Raw genomic sequence first — 19,469 nt, forward strand, 5'->3', positions numbered from 1 at the left:
TTAGTGGACGGGAGAGTTAGATGCTACACGTCGACGTTGTTTTTCTTTCTACTAATTGTCGCCCTTAGGCTAGCACGGAAGAAAGCTCGGTGTGGGTGTGCCCTTTGCATGAAGAACGCGGATTCGTTATTCACGTTGTTCGTCAGGAAAAGTGAGGGCAACGATCCGCGATGTCGATTGGCTGTGACCCATGCTGAAACCTGAAGGAGTGAGTCGGAGTCCTCCTACCAACGTGGTTCATAAATGACCTTGCACATGGGAAAACTCAGCCTGTTCTGTTAGACAGATGTTTGGTTTTTCCTAATGGGCGCGTACCCGCTTTCTCCGCATTTTTGATTGCGCCTAATAAACCCAAGGACCTCTCTAAAAAACCAGATGTGCGTCGCAAATATTTCTAGCCTTAAGAAAACTTTCAGGACGACGGATGGAATGCAGATACATGTGTACAGAATGCAAGAGAAAGTTATGGTCGGTCCTCAGGTTTATTGAGGGTCGAAATGACGTTACGCAGGCCGTCGGCTGGCCGGTCGCGAGAGATGCAGCGCAGATGTTTTAGGCGACGTAACATCCTCCCCCCGTTGAGAGGGCACCGATCAAATTCTGCCTGTGGAGTCAGGTGCGTCGTTTGTCCATTTCCTTCGCTCCGGGTTGATGCTCGGATTCATCTGTTTCTGGTTGAATGGGTAAGGGGACCAATCTTTTGACACCACGGTCCAGGATACTCGTTGCCGTCTGCACGGTAGCGGTCCGTATGATTCCGTCGGCTCCTGGATGGACTTTGATTACGCGGCCCAAAGGCCACTGCATGGATGGGACGTTATCCTCCCTGAGGATTACGACGGTGCCTTCACGGATGTCGTGTTTTCCCTTGTCCCATTTGTTGCGGCGGGTCAGCTCGTTGAGGTACTCTCGATTCCACCTGCTCCAGAAGTACTGCTTGATCTGGTGGATGCGCTGCCAACTAGATAGCCGGCCTGATGGAACTGTCCTGAAATCACGCTCCCGTAAACTCGTTAATGTATCGCCGATTAGAAAGTGACCGGGAGTGAGGACAGGGGGATCTTTCGGATCGGACGAGATGGGAGTCAGTGGACGTGAATTGAGAATTGCTTCAATCTCAATCACAAGGGTGTTAAGGTGTTCAAAGGTCAAGAGCTCCGTGCCGACGACGCGGATGAGGTGACGTTTGAACGATTTTACGGCGGCTTCCCATAAACCGCCAAAATGTGGTGAGTTTGGGGGGTTGAAACGCCATTGTATCTGTCGGTCGGCGAGAAAATTCTGCACCTTTTCCTTGTGGTCGTCGGACTGTAATAGGGTTCGGAGTTCTTGTAATTCCCGATTAGCTCCGACGAAATTGGTGCCATTGTCGGTGAGGATGGTTGCGCAGTATCCTCTTCGGGAGATGAATCGGCGTAGAACGGCTAGGAATGCGTCGGTAGTTAGATCGCTGACTAACTCGATGTGGACGGCTTTTGTTGCTAGACATACGAATATGGCAACGTATACCTTGACTTTACTGCGGTTACGATTCCTTCTCTCTTTGATATAGAGCGGACCGCAGTAGTCGATTCCGACGTTCGTAAACGGGCGCGATTCGGTAATACGCGCCTCTGGTAAATCCCCCATCAAGTACTCTACTGGTGGAGGATTAGCTCTGCAGCAACGGACGCACCTTTTGATAGTGCGCCACACTTGGCTACGGCCGTCGATCGGCCAATAGCGTAGTCTCACGGCGTATAATGTAGCTTGTGTCCCTGTGTGGTGGTTGTTTCGATGTTCTTCGTTTATAATGATCTCGGTAATTGTCGATTTCGGCAAAATAATTGGATGCTTTTGCCTGAATGGGATAGCAGAGTTGGTCAGTCGTCCTCCGACGCGTAGTATCCCCTCTTCGTCGAGGAATGGATTTAGTGGCTGTAGTTTTCCTCCAACATCCTTGCTTCGATCTTTCTGCAGTATCCGAATCTCCGCTGCGAAGTGTCGGGATTGGATTATCTTGATCAATTTATTATGTGCGGTGGTTAATTCGTCCGTTGTTAGATGGGAGGATCGGTTCTGCTTATATTTCCATCGAAGACACCAAGAGACGACTCTTATTAGTCTTGTCCAGGATGAATATCCATGGAGGAGTGTGTTGTCGATGGTACTAGTTGTTAGACATATCGTCTTCTTTTGTTCTGGGAGTTCTCCCAGCGTCGTGGGTATCCAGATCGGCCAGTTTTCCTCTTGTTGTTTGAGCCATTCGGGTCCGTTTTTCCAGATGGTCGGGCGCAGAAATTCCTTGGGAGTCTGCCCGCGGGAGATGAGATCTGCTGGATTATCGTTGGTGGGCACATGACGCCAATCGTCGATGTTTGTTTTCGTCTGGATCTCGGCTACGCGGTTCGCCACGAAGGTTTTCAACATGTGTGGCGAGGACTTGATCCACTGAAGCACTATAGTAGAATCCGTCCAATACACAGTGCGAGAAATCTTTATATTGAGGGACTTCTTTATCAGGGACATAAGTGAGGCGAGGAGTAATGCTCCGCTTAACTCGAGTCGTGGGATTGTCAACGATTTTAGTGGCGCGACCTTAGATCGAGCCGTGAGTATCTGAGTTTGTGTGTGTCCCTCCGGATTGGTGCTGCGTAGATAGACACATGCTCCGTATGCCCTTTCACTGGCGTCGCAGAAACCGTGCAGCTCTATATGATTAGCTGCCTTGATTATGGTTTTACGAGGGAACCGAATATCATTAAGCAAGGGTAGTTGGATATGATATCGATCCCATTCAGTATGCAACTCTGCTGGTAGGGATTCGTCCCAATCAATTTTTAATGCCCAGACGCGTTGAAGCAATATTTTTGCTTTGACAATCACTGGCGCGAGCAAACCAAGTGGATCATAGATTCGGGCTATCACCGAACTCATTGATCGTTTAGTGACTCGAGTGATGGTCGCTGTGGGTTCAACTGAGTAAAGGATTGCGTCTTCCTGAGAATCCCAATAAATGCCTAAGGTCTTCAACGTCTGTGACTCGCCCAATTGTAGCCTTCTATTGGTATCTCTTTCTGTTAGTCCTCGCAATATGTCCTTGTCATTGGATGCCCATTCCCGGATATGTAAGCCGGCCGATCTGAGAAGGTCTGTGAGTTCGTGTCTTACCGATAGTAATTCTTCTTTTGTGTCGGCTCCAGTGAGGGCATCGTCGACATAAAAATCGCGCTGCACAACCGCTGCTGCTCGCGGGAATCGATGTCCTTCGTCTTCTGCTAATTGTTTGAGGCATCGGAGGGCCAAGTATGGGGCAGCTGATAGTCCGAACGTCACGGTGTTAAGTTGATATGTATCGACCTCCCCGTTGGAATTACGCCATAGAATGAGTTGATATTTACGATCTTCTGGACGTACGAGGATTTGTCGATACATCTTCTCAATGTCACCCGTTAGAACATATTGATGCGACCGGAATCTCAATAGAATTTCAATTAGATCTTCCTGTAATTTAGGTCCTGTATGTAGCATGTCGTTGAGGGATACTCTGGTAGTGCTGATTGCTGATCCGTCGAAAACAACTCGGAGTTTCGTAGTATCACTCGATTCCTTTATCACGCCGTGATGAGGCAAATAATAACCGTTGGTTGTGGGAAGGTCAGGCGTGATCTTCGTCATATGACCCAAGTCTAGATACTCTTGGATCACCGCACTATACGCGGCTTCGAATTGCTTGTCGCGTTGGAATCGGCGATGGAGCGAGGCGAGTCTACTCATGGCAACGGACCTTGACGTCCCCAGCGTGGGAAGCTTCTCGTTGAATGGCAGGGCGACGACGTATCGCCCTTCCTTGTTGCGTTGGACATGGTTGCGGAAATGCTCCTCACATTGTAATTCCGCCTCTGAGAAATGCGTGGTAGGTGGTCCCTCATCGATTTCCCAAAAACGTGCGAGATCCGCTTGTAGGTCGGTGGTGGTGACGTGAAAGGAATGGATCCCCGCGCGAGCTGGCGGGCTCCCCCCGATAACCCAACCGAATCGAGTCTTTTGCAAACACAGCTCCGTATCGGTGGATTGGGATAGTTTGATCTGTCCGACACAAAAGGATGCTAAGGTTGGTCCCGAACTCAATAATATGTCGATCGGGCCTGGTCGATGAAATGCTGGGTCGGCTAATTTTATATTTTTGGGTAGCTGGATGACGGACCTATCGATTGGTTGATCTGGAACGACTGCCGATATTATTGGGATTACTAAGAACGTTACTATGCGTTTATATTTGCCATCCATAGAAACAATGGTGGCCGTGATCTGGCTCTTGGCAATTGTCGTCAAATCATCGAGGGTGCCGATTGGGACTGAACATCTCCTTCGTTTCATACCGAGGGATTTTGCGAACTTCTCACTCATGAAATTCATACTAGATCCGGTATCTAGCAATGCTCTGGCTCGGATTGGTGAGGCCCTTTTGTCTAGCACATCGATCTGTGCTGTGACCAGTAGATCGTGATGTAGTATGCCGTTTGGAGATGTATTTTCCCATTCGGTCCACCCTTTTGTAGTTTGTTGAGCTAGTCAGTTTAGCTCGGGTTGGGACTTGGATAAGGTGTGTATGGCGGTGCCCTTGGTCCGTGGGGAGCTTGACTCAGGAACTTTCGAGTCTTTAGGAGCCGAATATGTATGCTTCCGGGATGATTCGGTTGTCCGTCTGGACTTATGATACGAACGTGACTTCGATGATCCCGGGGGGGATTGTCTCTTAGATCGTTTATGCGATGAACGACTGCCCGGCGACCGACCGCTCGATGAACGACTGCGCGACGACCGACCGCTCGACGACCGACCGCTCGATGACCGACCGCTCGAGGACCGACCGCTCGATGACCGACCGCTAGACGACCGACTGCTGGACGACCGATTGCTAGATGACTGACTACTCGACGAACGTGGAATTATCTGCGTTTGCTCTCGGTGTAGGTAGGTGTTGTGTCGTTGCCCGCAGATATGACACGAACCCGCTGTGCACTGTGTCAGCGAATGTCCGCTGCCTAGGCAGTTTATACATAACGCTGCCCCTTTTACGATTTGAAAGCGTTCTACCGCCGATTTGGCTTTGAAGACCTTACAATGTCTGAGTACGTGGGGTCCGCTGCAGGTCGGGCACACTAATGTCTTGCTGGTTGTGGCAAAGGTTCGGCCGCGCGGTACGTTTTGTCGATGACGATGTTTTTTGTGGGTTGATCCTTTCGTTTCCTTTGATTTAGAAAGGAGTTGATTACCGTTTGCCCGTGTTTTCAGAAATTCCATCAGATGTTGATAGGAAGGCACGTCTTGGTTTGGCAACGTGCGCTGCCATTTACGCATGCTGGACGAAGGTAATTTCGATGCAAGCAACTCGATAATCACTATATCTGATGTTACAGGCTGCCCTAATTTTTCGAGCGCTTTCAAATTTACGCTGACGGTTTCCAGCAAATCTTCAATGGCTTCTGGAGTTTCCCTTTTTATTTCGGGATAACTGCGCAGTAATTCCCAATGACGCATACAGATCCGGAGGGCACAATTAAATTTCTCCTTCAGTGTGTTGAGCGCGATGGGATAGTTGGCCTCTGTGAGTTCTAAGGATTGTATGCTCCGTGCGGCCCGTCCAGTTACAGAGGAGCGTAGATGTTGAAACCTTTGGACGTTAGTTAAGTTCTCATTGCGATCCACTGTGGATAAGAACGTGTCGTAGAAATAGGTCCAGTTCTCGAGGGCACCGTCGAATTGAGGTAAACGGACCTCTGGCAAAGTGATTGGTCTCGTCTCCGGTTTCACGCATGGATCGCGGGTCTTTGTTGGCGAAGGGGTTACTGATGGTAGTCGGTCGAAGAGGTCCATGATCTGTACGTCAATCCTATGATGCTCTCGCAATAAAGAATCTGCACGAGCTATTTCCCCCTCATCTAACACTTCTAATTCCTCTTGCACCGCGCAGATTTTTCGCCAATTTTCGTCGAACGAATTACGGCAAGCTGTTAGATAGTTTTTGTCTACCCGTTCAGACTCTTCATATTCCTCGAGTTGACGCTTCGTGGTTGCAAATCGGCTGACTAAGGCACTTCGTCTACGCCGCAACGTGCTGATCGATTCAGCTTGAGCCATATTTGAATTTAATAATCGGAATGGGCTTACCTTAATCAAATGGACGTTGATCTAGGAATCGGTAGCTACTCGTTACAGTGCGGTGTGGGCTCGTGTATGTGCTGAGCGATGAAGGAGTTCCTTTCCGAGGGCAGCTCCTTTGGTTAGTTGCTTAAGTCGTTGGAATGTGGATTTCACGCGACACTGTATAGTCACGGGTCAATGCACTTTTTAATGGCGCAAAATCCGGCTCGAAGGACCATGTAAATTCGGCCAATCGCGGGGAGACGCAATCGCGAGGAGAGACGTCAACGGGAGTCGTAAATTCCCGTTACGATTATATTAATCGACACCACGAGTTGATCGATCCCCTGATTTCCGTTAAGATAATAGGGGTGATTAAGTTTATATAACACTGTGATTCACAGAATTATAAAATATATATTTCCAACACTTAAACTACACTGTTGAGTAGATACAAATCGTCAGTAACAACTTGTCGCACGAATATGAGATAGACACGAATAATAGAGCAAAGTTCGTACAGTCGAATTTCGTATGTTAGTGGACGGAGAGTTAGATGCTACACGTCGACGTTGTTTTTCTTTCTACTAATTGTCGCCCTTAGGCTAGCACGGAAGAAAGCTCGGTGTGGGTGTGCCCTTTGCATGAAGAACGCGGATTCGTTATTCACGTTGTTCGTCAGGAAAAGTGAGGGCAACGATCCGCGATGTCGATTGGCTGTGACCCATGCTGAAACCTGAAGGAGTGAGTCGGAGTCCTCCTACCAACGTGGTTCATAAATGACCTTGCACATGGGAAAACTCAGCCTGTTCTGTTAGACAGATGTTTGGTTTTTCCTAATGGGCGCGTACCCGCTTTCTCCGCATTTTTGATTGCGCCTAATAAACCCAAGGACCTCTCTAAAAAACCAGATGTGCGTCGCAAATATTTCTAGCCTTAAGAAAACTTTCAGGACGACGGATGGAATGCGGATACATGTGTACAGAATGCAAGAGAAAGTTATGGTCGGTCCTCAGGTTTATTGAGGGTCGAAATGACGTTACGCAGGCCGTCGGCTGGCCGATCGCGAGAGATGCAGCGCAGATGTTTTAGGCGACGTAACAATTTAAGCTATTAATTTTTACATTTATACCATTAATTCCTAACATTCAAACTATTAATTTATAACACTTAAGCTATTAATTTATAACATTTAAGCAAATAATTAACAACGATTAAACTATTAATTTATAACAATTGAAACATTAATTGGCACATTTAAAACATTAATTTATAAGAATCAAACCATTCCTCGGGGAATCAGTAAGTCTCGCGCTAATAGCCCAATACATCGATAGATTTAACGAAGAAATACGTAACCGCGATTACAGCCAATTAGATCATATTATTTGCTACATAATTAATAACTGTATCACGTACAGCGATGCAGACGGTATTGAAGAAATAAAGCCATTTTATGTTACAACTATAACCAGTAAATTTAATCGTTTAACTTGTGAAGAATTAAAAAGGTACCTGACTTCTAAATAAGCATTAAATAAGAATCTTAAATATCGCAAACAGTGATGTAGGTGTTACTCAAGAAAAAAGAACGTTTTATTTTTTAATTAGCACGAGTAAATGAACGAATATCGATAATATAATATAACGCTTAATATGAATTTTATCTGTCTGATTATTTAATAGCTTAACTTATTTCACAGTAACGTCATCGACTGCCCTTAGGCTCTTTTCCTTTTTGTCCAAACTAATCGATAGTCGAAAACTAGTATCATGTAGGTGTGAATTTAGTCTTAGTTTGTAGAAACTATTAAAATGATAAAAATGGATATCGTATTAAATCGTAAAAGATGCCAATTTACGATAAACATTAAGAAATCGTTCAATTTGATTTTGTTACAATGGAAAAACCGTCTCCTGCTATGTCAAAAAATCGTTACCGTTTGATTAACAAACCGACGCCTTGATAAGTTATATAAGGTACACGGAAGTCGCGCGCGAGCTCTTTTGTGCCTGAAGTTCCGGAGAGTTAACATCGAAGAAGAACATAAATATCAGGTAAGTAAGAAAAAATATCAAACAACAACATTGTAACTAGTTATTTATAATGTCTAAACCATTAATTTACAACACTTAAGCTATTAATTTATAACATTCAAGCCATTAATTTATAACATTTAAGGAATTAATTTATAACGTCTAAACTATTAATTTATAACATTTATGCTATTAATTTATAACATTTAAGCCATTAATTTCTAACTTTTGAACTGTTATTTTATACATTTAGCCATTAATTTATAACATTTAAACTATTAATTTATATCATCTAAGACATTAAATTATAACATTCAAGCTATTAATTTATAACATTTAAACTGTTACTTTATAACATTTAAACCATTAATTTACAGCATTTAAAGTGTTATTTTATACATTTATGCCATTAACTTATAACATTTAAGCAATTAATTTATAACATTCAAACTATTAGTTTCTAACATTTAAGCCATTGATTTCTAACTTTTGAACTGTTATTTTATACATTTAGCCATTAATTTATAACATTTAAACTATTAATTTATATCATCTAAGCCATTAAATTATAACATTCAAGCTATTAATTTATAACATTTAAACAGTTAATTTATAACATTTAAACCATTAATTTACAGCATTTAAAGTGTTATTTTATACATTTAAGCCATTAATTTATAACATTTAAGCAATTAATTTATAACATTTAAACTATTAATTTCTAACATATAAGCCATTAATTTCTAACATTTAAGCAATTAATTGACAACATCTGAGCCACTAATTTACAACATTTAAACTGTTGTTTTATACATTTAAGCTATTATTTTATAACATTTAAGCTATTAATTAACAACATCTAAGCCATTAATTTACAACATTTAAAGTGTTATTTTATACATTTGAGCTATTAATTTATAACATTTAAGCTATTAATTTATAACATTTAAGCCATTAATTTCTAACTTTTGAACTGTTATTTTATACATTTAGCCTTTAATTTATAACATTTAAACTATTAATTTATATCATCTAAGCCATTAAATTATAACATTTAAGCTATTAATTTACAACATCTAAGCCACTAATTTACAATATTTAAACTACTAATTTATATCATCTAAGCCATTAATTTATAATATTTAAGCCATTAATCTAAAACAATTCCTCCATTAATTCTTAACAACTATACCAATAATTTATAACCATATTCTTCCATTAATTCAAAGTAATTGTGCTCTTAATTTATAACAGTTGTACCATTAATCGGAAGCAACTCTACACTCATTGATTTAAATCAGTACCATCAATGTGAGTGAATTAATGATTTATATTGTATTATTTTATTAACGAAATCTTTCAGGTCCCTGGATTGCTATTTTATTTCTATATAGCATTATTTTTTAATTTTAAATACAGTACTTAATTTCTCATTTCACTATTTTGTATAAAAGCAGTGGTAACGCAGAGTGTAATTTTAAGATGTAATTTTCCATGTCTGCTAAAAACCAAGGAAACAACACCATATTCATGGAATCAAGGAAGCAAGTGTAGTTTAACCGAAGGCAACGACATCTTATCTGTAGCTGCACATGAGTCATAGGACATTTCAAATAGTGTTGTTGTTTTGCCTCGGAGTACCAAAACCGTTAGATTACAAGTAATTTAAAAACAAATAAACTCCGGACAAAACAATGCCGCCGCTACAATGTCGCTTTATTATAAAATAATTTTACATCTCTGTTACGTCGCCTAAAACATCTGCGCTGCAGCTCTCGCGACCGGCCAGCCGACGGCCTGCGTAACGTCATTTCGACCCTCAATAAACCTGAGGACCAACCATAACTTTCTCTTGCATTGTGTACACATGTATCTGCATTCCATCCGTCGTCCTGAAAGCTTTCTTAAGGCTAGAAATATTTGCGACGCACATCTGGTTTTTAGAGACGTCCTTGGGTTTATTAGGCGCAATTAAAAACACGGAGAAAGCGGGTACGCGCCCATTAGGAAAAATCGAACATCTGTCTAATAGAACAGGCTGGGTTTTCCCATGCACAAGGTCACTCACGAACCACGTTGGTCGGAGGTTTCCTACTCGTCACTTCTCCTACGACTCTCGGAGAGTCAAGTCGCAGACTTCTCCTGCTACATCAGGAGGGTCAAGTCAACTTACTTCTTCTACATACGACAACGTCGAATTCTAACATCAAAATCTAGTGTCTATCAAGTATCCTCTAGTGCTACGTCCACTAACATACGAAATTCGATTGTACGAACCTTGCTCTATTAGTCATATCTATCTCATATTCGTGCGACAAGGTGTTATCGACGATTTGTTTCTACTCAACAGTGTAGTTTAAGTGTTGGAAATATATATTTTATAATTCTGTGAATCACAGTGTTATATAAACTTAATCACCCCTATTATCTTAACGGAAATCAGGGGATCGATCAACACGTGATGTCGATTAGTATAATCGTAACGGGAATTTACGACTCCCGTTGACGTCTCTCCTCGCGATTGCGTCTCCCCGCGATTGGTCGAAATAACAATCTCTGCTGCCAATGCGTAAAGCTCATATGTAAATGGGACCCGAGCGTAGTTACCTCCTCGTGGTGGGTCCCGGTAATTGGTATCGTTTTCCAAATAATAATACACCAAGTACTATTTCGAATATTAGTATTATTATTCGAAAACGATATCAAGCTAAAAACTACTTGAATATAGTCTGGTCTTGATCACCCAAACTAGTTTTGGTGATCTAAACTGGACTAATACCCCCCCGCGGGGGCAACGTGGGACATCGTGGGACATCGCAGGACACCGTGGGATGCGAGCGTATTAGCTTTAATTAATCATAAGATAGATACCTATGTTATGTACATTGTAAGCTCATTCTGTACAAAGATACTTATCTATCTTGGAGCGACAAATAAAGATCTCGTCTCTCTTGATCCCCTCGCTTACCATACTGGAAAAATTGTTCCCACGATATATCGGTTCGCGATCACTCAGTTCTTTCAAACTGTCGCGTGGCGTACTCGCTCGCGTGTATTTCGGGTGCGTGCGGGTCAATGTGCTCTAGACAACTCTTCGGATTCGTAAGTCGCCCAAGGACAGCTCTGTCTTGGTGACTGCTCAACGTTTGCATCGGATCACGGGAGTTGTCGTCGTGCCGGTGATGCTTGCTAATCTGTTGGGGATTCAGTCGTGGATCTGCAGTCCTGTCCGATTGGTACTTCGGTACTCGGTCAGGGACCAGCAATTTCACGTCCTCCGTTATCCTGTTCGGCCCCGCGGGAGTGGACCCCACTGTTCAGTTGAGGTATTGCCTTCGTAATCCTGTTCAGCGGTCCCTCCCCGGGTTCCACTTGTTCAGTTGAAGTGTGTCAAGTTGCTGGCCTATGTGCTGGATCCACGGCTGAATTACTAGTGGATCACTGGCATCATCTGTCGGCGCCATCGACCGCGACTCGTGTAAGTTTCGAACGGCGAAACAGGAATCGAGTTACGGCCAATTCTTGGGCTTTCCGTTGAACCTCGGGGTTATCTCGTGTACGGGGGTACGTTTCGTAGGTTTGTTAGTTCTTTCGAGAGATCGCGATCTCGTCCGTTTCGGGACAGTGTCACTAGCTTCATCTTCTTCTTTTCGCTCCAAGTTAGATAAATGTGTCTTTGATACCGAATGTTGCCAGTAGGGATGCGAATTATTGTTTATTTGTACTGATCGACGTAATCGTTGTGTGGGAGATAGATGATGCGTTACGTATGCCTTGTTCTACGTTTGTAAAGATTCATGTTAGCGCTGCGTTGGAGATATGTGTTTCGCAGTTAGACTACGAAACAACTATTTCTTTACGCAGGCCCATGGTCAAGTAGTGTCAAAACTGGACATTCTGCCAATAGGTTGAATGTCGAGATCGATGTGTAGTGTTAAATAACCCATGGGCGGGTCTCGTGCGTAGTCACCTCCTCGTGGTGAGACCTGGTAATTGGCATCGTTTTCCAAAAATTAATCAGTCGATTAATCTTTGGAAAACGATACCAAGCCAAGAACTACGCAACAGTCCAGTTTGGATCACCAAAAGCCCCTAAGATCATTTTGGATGATCTACACTGGTCTGCACTATTAATTTATAACATTTAAGCCATTAGTTTACAATATTTACGTCATGAATTTACAACAATAAGTCACAAATTCATAACATTTAAGCTATTAATTTTTACATTTATACCATTAATTCCTAACACTCAAACTATTAATTTATAACACTTAAGCTATTAATTTATAACATTTAAGCAAATAATTAACAACGATTAAACTATTAATTTATAACAATTGAAACAATAATGGGCACATTTAAAACATTAATTTATAAGAATCAAACCATTCCTCGAGGAATCAGTAAGTCTCGCGCTAATAGCCCAATACATCGATAGATTTAACGAAGAAATACGTAACCGCGATTACAACCAATTAGATCATATTATTTGCTACATAATTAATAACTGTATCACGTACAGCGATGCAGGCGGTATTGAAGAAATAAAGCCATTTTATGTTACAACTATAACGAGTAAATTTAATCGTTTAACTTGTGAAGAATTAAAAAGGTACCTGACTTCTAAATAAGCATTAAATAAGAATCTTAAATATCGCAAACAGTGATGTAGGTGTTACTCAAGAAAAAAGAACGTTTTATTTTTTAATTAGCACGAGTAAATGAACGAATATCGATAATACAATATAACGCTTAATATGAATTTTATCTGTCTGATTATTTAATAGCTTAACTTATTTCACATTAACGTCATCGACTGCCCTTAGGCTCTTTTCCCTTTTTGTCCAAACTAATCGATACTCGAAAACTAGTATCATGCAGGTGTGAATTTAGTCTTAGTTTGTAGAAACTATTAAAATGATAAAAATGGATATCGTATTAATTCGTAAAAGATGCCAATTTTCGATAAAAATTAAGAAATCGTTCAATTTGATTTTGTTACAATGGAAAAACCGTCTCCTGCTATGTCAAAAAATTGTTACCGTTTGATTAACAAACCAACGCCTTGTTAAGTTATATAAGGAACACGGAAGTCGCGCGCGAGCTCTTTTGTGCCTGAAATTCCGGAGAGTGAACATCGAAGAAGAACATAAATATCAGGTAAGTAAGAAAAAATATCAAACAACAACATTGTAACTAGTAATTTATAACGTCTAAACCATTAATTTACAACACTTAAGCTATTCATTTATAACATTCAAGCCATTAATTTATAACATTTAAGGAATTAATTTATAACGTCTAAACTATTAATTTATAACATTTATGCTATTAATTTATAACATTTAAGCCATTAATTTCTAACTTTTGAACTGTTATTTTATACATTTAGCCATTAATTTATAACATTTAAACTATTAATTTATATCATCTAAGCCATTAAATTATAACATTCAAGCTATTAATTTATAACATTTGAACTGTTAATTTATAACATTTAAACCATTAATTTACAGCATTTAAAGTGGTATTTTATACATTTAAGCCATTAATTTATAACATTTAAGCAATTGATTTATAACATTTAAACTATTAATTTCTAACTTTTGAACTGTTATTTTATACATTTTGCCAATAATTTATAACATTGAAAATATTAATTTATATCATCTAAGCCATTAAATTATAACATTTAAGCTATTAATTTACAACATCTAAGCCACTAATTTACAATATTTAAACTATTAATTTATATCATCTAAGCCATTAATTTATAATATTTAAGCCATTAATCTAAAACAATTCCTCCATTAATTCTTAACAACTATACCAATAATTTATAACCATATTCTCCCATTAATTCAAAGTAATTGTGCTCTTAATTTATAACAGTTGTACCATTAATCGGAAGCAACTCTACATTCATTGATTTAAATCAGTACCATCAATGTGAGTGAATTAATGATTTATATTGTATTATTTTATTAACGAAATCTTTCAGGTCCCTGGATTGCTATTTTATTTCTATATAGCATTATTTTTTAATTTTAAATACAGTACTTAATTTCTCATTTCACTATTTTGTATAAAAGCAGTGGTAACGCAGAGTGTAATTTTAAGATGTAATTTTCCATGTCTGCTAAAAACCAAGGAAACAACACCATATTCATGGAATCAAGGAAGCAAGTGTAGTTTAACCGAAGGTAACGACATCTTATCTGTAGCTACACATGAGTCATAGGACATTTCAAATAGTGTTGTTGTTTTGCCTCGGAGTACCAAAACCGTTAGATTACAAGTAATTTAAAAACAAATAAACTCCGGACAAAACAATGCCGCCGCTACAATGTCGCTTTATTATAAAATAATTTTACATCTCTGCTTCCAATGCGTAAAAACTCATATGTAAATGGGACCCGAGCGTAGTTACCTCCTCGTGGTGGGTCCCGGTAATATGTATCGTTTTCCAAATAATAATACACCAAGTACTATTTCGAATATTAGTATTATTATTCGAAAACGATATCAAGCTAAAAACTACTTGAATATAGTCTGGTCTTGATCACCCAAAATAGTTTTGGTGATCTAAACTGGACTAATACCCCCCGCGGGGGCAACGTGGGACATCGTGGGACATCGCAGGACACCGTGGGTTGCGAGCGTATTAGCTTTAATTAATCATAAGATAGATACCTATGTTATGTACATTGTAAGCTCATTCTGTACAAACATACTTATCTTTCTTGGAACGACAAATAAAGATCTCGTCTCTCTTGATCCCCTCGCTTACCATACTGGAAAAATTGTTCCCACGATATATCGGTTCGCGATCACTCAGTTCTTTCAAACTGTCGCGTGGCGTACTCGCTCGCGTGTATTTCGGGTGCGTGCGGGTCAATGTGCTCTAGACAACTCTTCGGATTCGTAAGTCGCCCAAGGACAGCTCTGTCTTGGTGACTGCTCAACGTTTGCATCGGATCACGGGAGTTGTCGTCGTGCCGGTGATGCTTGCTAATCTGTTGGGGATTCACTCGTGGATCTGCAGTTCTGTCCGATTGGTACTTGGGTACTCGATCAGAGACCACCAATTTCACGTCCTCCGTAATCCTGTTCGGCCCCGCTGGAGTGGACCCCACTGTTCAGTTGAGGTATTGCCTTCGTAATCCTGCTCAGCGGTCCCGCCCCGTGAGTGGACCCCACTGTTCAGTTGAGGTATTGCCTTCGTAATCCTGTTCAGCGATCCCGCCCCGTGAGTGGACCCCACTGTTCAGTTGGGGCCTCGTGCCTCGGTAATCCTGTTCAGCGGTCCCTCCCTGTGAGTGGACCCCACTGTTCAGTTGGGGCCTCTTGCCTTCGTAATCCAGTTCAGCGGTCCCTCCCCGGGTTCCACTTGTTCAGTTGGAGTGTGTCAAGTTGCTGGCCTATGTGCTGGATCCACGGCTGAATTACTAGTGGATGACTGGCATCATCTGTCGGCGCCATCGACGGCGACTCGTGTAAGTTTCGAACGGCGAAACAGGAATCGAGTTACGGCCAATTCTTGGGCTTTCCGTTGAACCTCGGGGTTATCTCGTGTACGGGGGTACGCCGCGTAGGTTTGTTAGTTCTTTCGAGAGATCGCGATCTCGTCCGTTTCGGGACAGTGTCAGTAGCTTCATCTTCTTCTTTTCGTTCCAAGTTAGATAAATGTGTCTTTGATACCGAATGTTACCAGTAGGGATGCGAATTATTGTATATTTGTACTGATCGATGTAATCGTTGTGTGGGAGATAGATGATGCGTTACGTACGCCTTGTTCTACGTTTGTAAAGATTCATGTTAGCGCTGCGTTGGAGATATGTGTTTCGCAGTTAGACTACGAAACAACTATTTCTTTACGCAGGCCGATGGTCAAGTAGTGTCAAAACTGGACATTCTGCCAATAGGTTGAATGTCGAGATCGTTGTGTAGTGTTAAATAACCCATGGGCGGGTCTCGTGCGTAGTCACCTCCTCGTGGTGAGACCTGGTAATTGGCATCGTTTTCCAAAAATTAATCAGTCGATTAATCTTTGGAAAACGATACCAAGCCAAGAACTACGCAACAGTCCAGTTTGGATCACCAAAAGCCCCTAAGATCATTTTGGATGATCTACACTGGTCTGCACTATTAATTTATAACATTTAAGCCATTAATTTACAATATTTACGTCATGAATTTACAACAATAAGTCACAAATTCATAACATTTAAGCTATTAATTTTTACATTTATACCATTATTTCCTAACATTCAAACTATTAATTTATGACACTTAAGCTATTAATTTATAACATTTAAGCAAATAATTAACAACGATTAAACTATTAATTTATAACAATTGAAACATTAATTGGCTCATTTAAAACATTAATTTATAAGAATCAAACCATTCCTCGAGGAATCAGTAAGTCTCGCGCTAATAGCCCAATACATCGATAGATTTAACGAAGAAATACGTAACCGCGATTACAGCCAATTAGATCATATTATTTGCTACATAATTAATAACTGTATCACGTACAGCGATGCAGGCGGTATTGAAGAAATAAAGCCATTTTATGTTACAACTATAACGAGTAAATTTAATCGTTTAACTTGTGAAGAATTAAAAAGGTACCTGACTTCTAAATAAGCATTAAATAAGAATCTTAAATATCGCAAACAGTGATGTAGGTGTTACTCAAGAAAAAAGAACGTTTTATTTTTTAATTAGCACGAGTAAATGAACGAATATCGATAATATAATATAACGCTTAATATGAATTTTATCTGTCTGATTATTTAATAGCTTAACTTATTTCACAGTAACGTCATCGACTGCCCTTAGGCTCTTTTCCCTTTTTGTCCAAACTAATCGATAGTCGAAAACTAGTATCATGTAGGTGTGAATTTAGTCTTAGTTTGTAGAAACTATTAAAATGATAAACATGGATATCGTATTAAATCGTAAAAGATGCCAATTTACGATAAAAATTAAGAAATCGTTCAATTTGATTTTGTTACAATGGAAAAACCGTCTCCTGCTATGTCAAAAAATCGTTACCGTTTGATTAACAAACCGACGCCTTGTTAAGTTATATAAGGAACACGGAAGTCGCGCGCGAGTTCTTTTGTGCCTGAAATTCCGGAGAGTGAACATCGAAGAAGAACATAAATATCAGGTAAGTAAGAAAAAATATCAAACAACAACATTGTAACTAGTAATTTATAACGTCTAAACCATTAATTTACAACACTTAAGCTATTAATTTATAACATTCAAGCCATTAATTTATAACATTTAAGGAATTAATTTATAACGTCTAAACTATTAATTTATAACATTTATGCTATTAATTTATAACATTTAAGCCATTAATTTACAGCATTTAAAGTGTTATTTTATACATTTAAGCCATTAATTTATAACATTTAAGCAATTAATTTATAACATTTAAACTATTAATTTCTAACATTTAAGCCATTAATTTCTAACATTTAAGCAATTAATTGACAACATCTGAGCCACTAATTTACAACATTTAAACTGTTGTTTTATACATTTAAGCTATTACTTTATAACATTTAAGCAATTAATTTATAACATTTAAACTATTAATTTCTAACATTTAAACCATTAATTTCTAACATTTAAGCAATTAATTGACAACATCTGAGCCACTAATTTACAACATTTAAAGTGTTATTTTATACATTTAAGCTATTAATTTATAACATTTAAACTATTAATTTATATCATCTAAGCCATTAAATTATAACATTCAAGCTATTAATTTATAACATTTAAACTCTTAATTTATAACATTTAAACCATTAATTTACAGCATTTAAAGTGTTATTTTATACATTTAAGCCACTAATTTATAACATTTAAGCAATTAATTTATAACATTTAAACTATTAATTTCTAACATTTAAACCATTAATTTCTAACATTTAAGCAATTAATTGACAACATCTGAGCCACTAATTTACAACATTTAAACTGTTGTTTTATACATTTAAGCTATTATTTTATAACATTTAAGCTATTAATTAACAACATGTAAGCCATTAATTTACAACATTTAAAGTGTTATTTTATACATTTAAGCTATTAATTTATAACATTTAAGCTATTAATTTATAACATTTAAGCCATTAATTTCTAACTTTTGAACTGTTATTTTATACATTTAGCCATTAATTTATAACATTTAAACTATTAATTTATATCATCTAAGCCATTAAATTATAACATTCAAGCTATTAATTTATAACATTTAAACTGTTAATTTCTAACATTTAAACCATTAATTTACAGCATTTAAAGTGTTATTTTATACATTTAAGCCATTAATTTATAACATTTAAGCAATTAATTTATAACATTTAAACTATTAATTTCTAACATTTAAGCCATCAATTTCTAACATTTAAGCAATTAATTGACAACATCTGAGCCACTAATTTACAACGTTTAAACTGTTGTTTTATACATTTAAGCTATTATTTTATAACATTTAAGCTATTAATTAACAACATCTAAGCCATTAATTTACAACATTTAAAGTGTTATTTTATACATTTAAGCTATTAATTTAAAACATTTAAACTATTAATTTATATCATCTAAGCCATTAAATTATAACATTCAAGCAATTAATTTATAACATTTAAACTGTTAACTTATAACATTTAAACCATTAATTTACAGCATTTAATGTGTTATCTTATACATTTAAGCCATTAATTTATAACATTTAAGCTATTGATTTATAACATTTAAGCCATTAATTTCTAACTTTTGAACTGTTATTTTATACATTTAGCCATTAATTTATAACATTTAAACTATTAATTTATATCATCTAAGCCATTAAATTATAACATTTAAGCTATTAATTTACAACATCTAAGCCACTAATTTACAATATTTAAACTATTAATTTATATCATCTAAGCCATTAATTTATAATATTTAAGCCATTAATCTAAAACAACTCCTCCATTAATTCTTAACAACTATACCAATAATTTATAACCATATTCTCCCATTAATTCAAAGTAATTGTGCTCTTAATTTATAACAGTTGTACCATTAATCGGAAGCAACTCTACATTCATTGATTTAAATCAGTACCATCAATGTGAGTGAATTAATGATTTATATTGTATTATTTCATTAACGAAATCTTTCAGGTCCCTGGATTGCTATTTTATTTCTATATAGCATTATTTTTTAATTTTAAATACAGTACTTAATTTCCCATTTCACTATTTTGTATAAAAGCAGTGGTAACG

General features: G+C 38.4%; 1 protein-coding gene across 1 annotated transcript; it reads right to left on the minus strand.

The window, feature by feature from the left end:
* Positions 1 to 612: 612 nt before the first annotated feature.
* Positions 613 to 6,123, minus strand: LOC138189338 (uncharacterized). The gene is made up of 2 exons (XM_069131400.1): positions 5,259 to 6,123; positions 613 to 4,469 (listed from the first exon to the last, which is right to left on the minus strand). The coding sequence occupies exons 1-2, from the start codon at positions 6,121 to 6,123 to the stop codon at positions 613 to 615; spliced, it is 4,722 nt and encodes a 1,573-aa protein (XP_068987501.1).
* Between the last annotated feature and the right edge of the window lie 13,346 nt (positions 6,124 to 19,469).

The sequence above is a fragment of the Bombus flavifrons genome, unplaced genomic scaffold, assembly GCF_040668555.2.
Source record: "Bombus flavifrons isolate JBK064 unplaced genomic scaffold, iyBomFlav1_principal scaffold0025, whole genome shotgun sequence".
Lineage (NCBI taxonomy): Eukaryota > Metazoa > Arthropoda > Insecta > Hymenoptera > Apidae > Bombus > Bombus flavifrons.

Excerpts from the sequence above, each read along its gene's own strand:
- LOC138189338 (XM_069131400.1), bottom strand. The coding sequence starts at position 6,123 with ATGGCTCAAGCTGAATCGATCAGCACGTTGCGGCGTAGACGAAGTGCC. Across the intron at positions 4,470-5,258 it reads TCTGAAAACACGGGCAAACG|CACAGATCGATGTGCTAGAC; the intron begins GTAATCAACTCC and ends TACTGGTCACAG.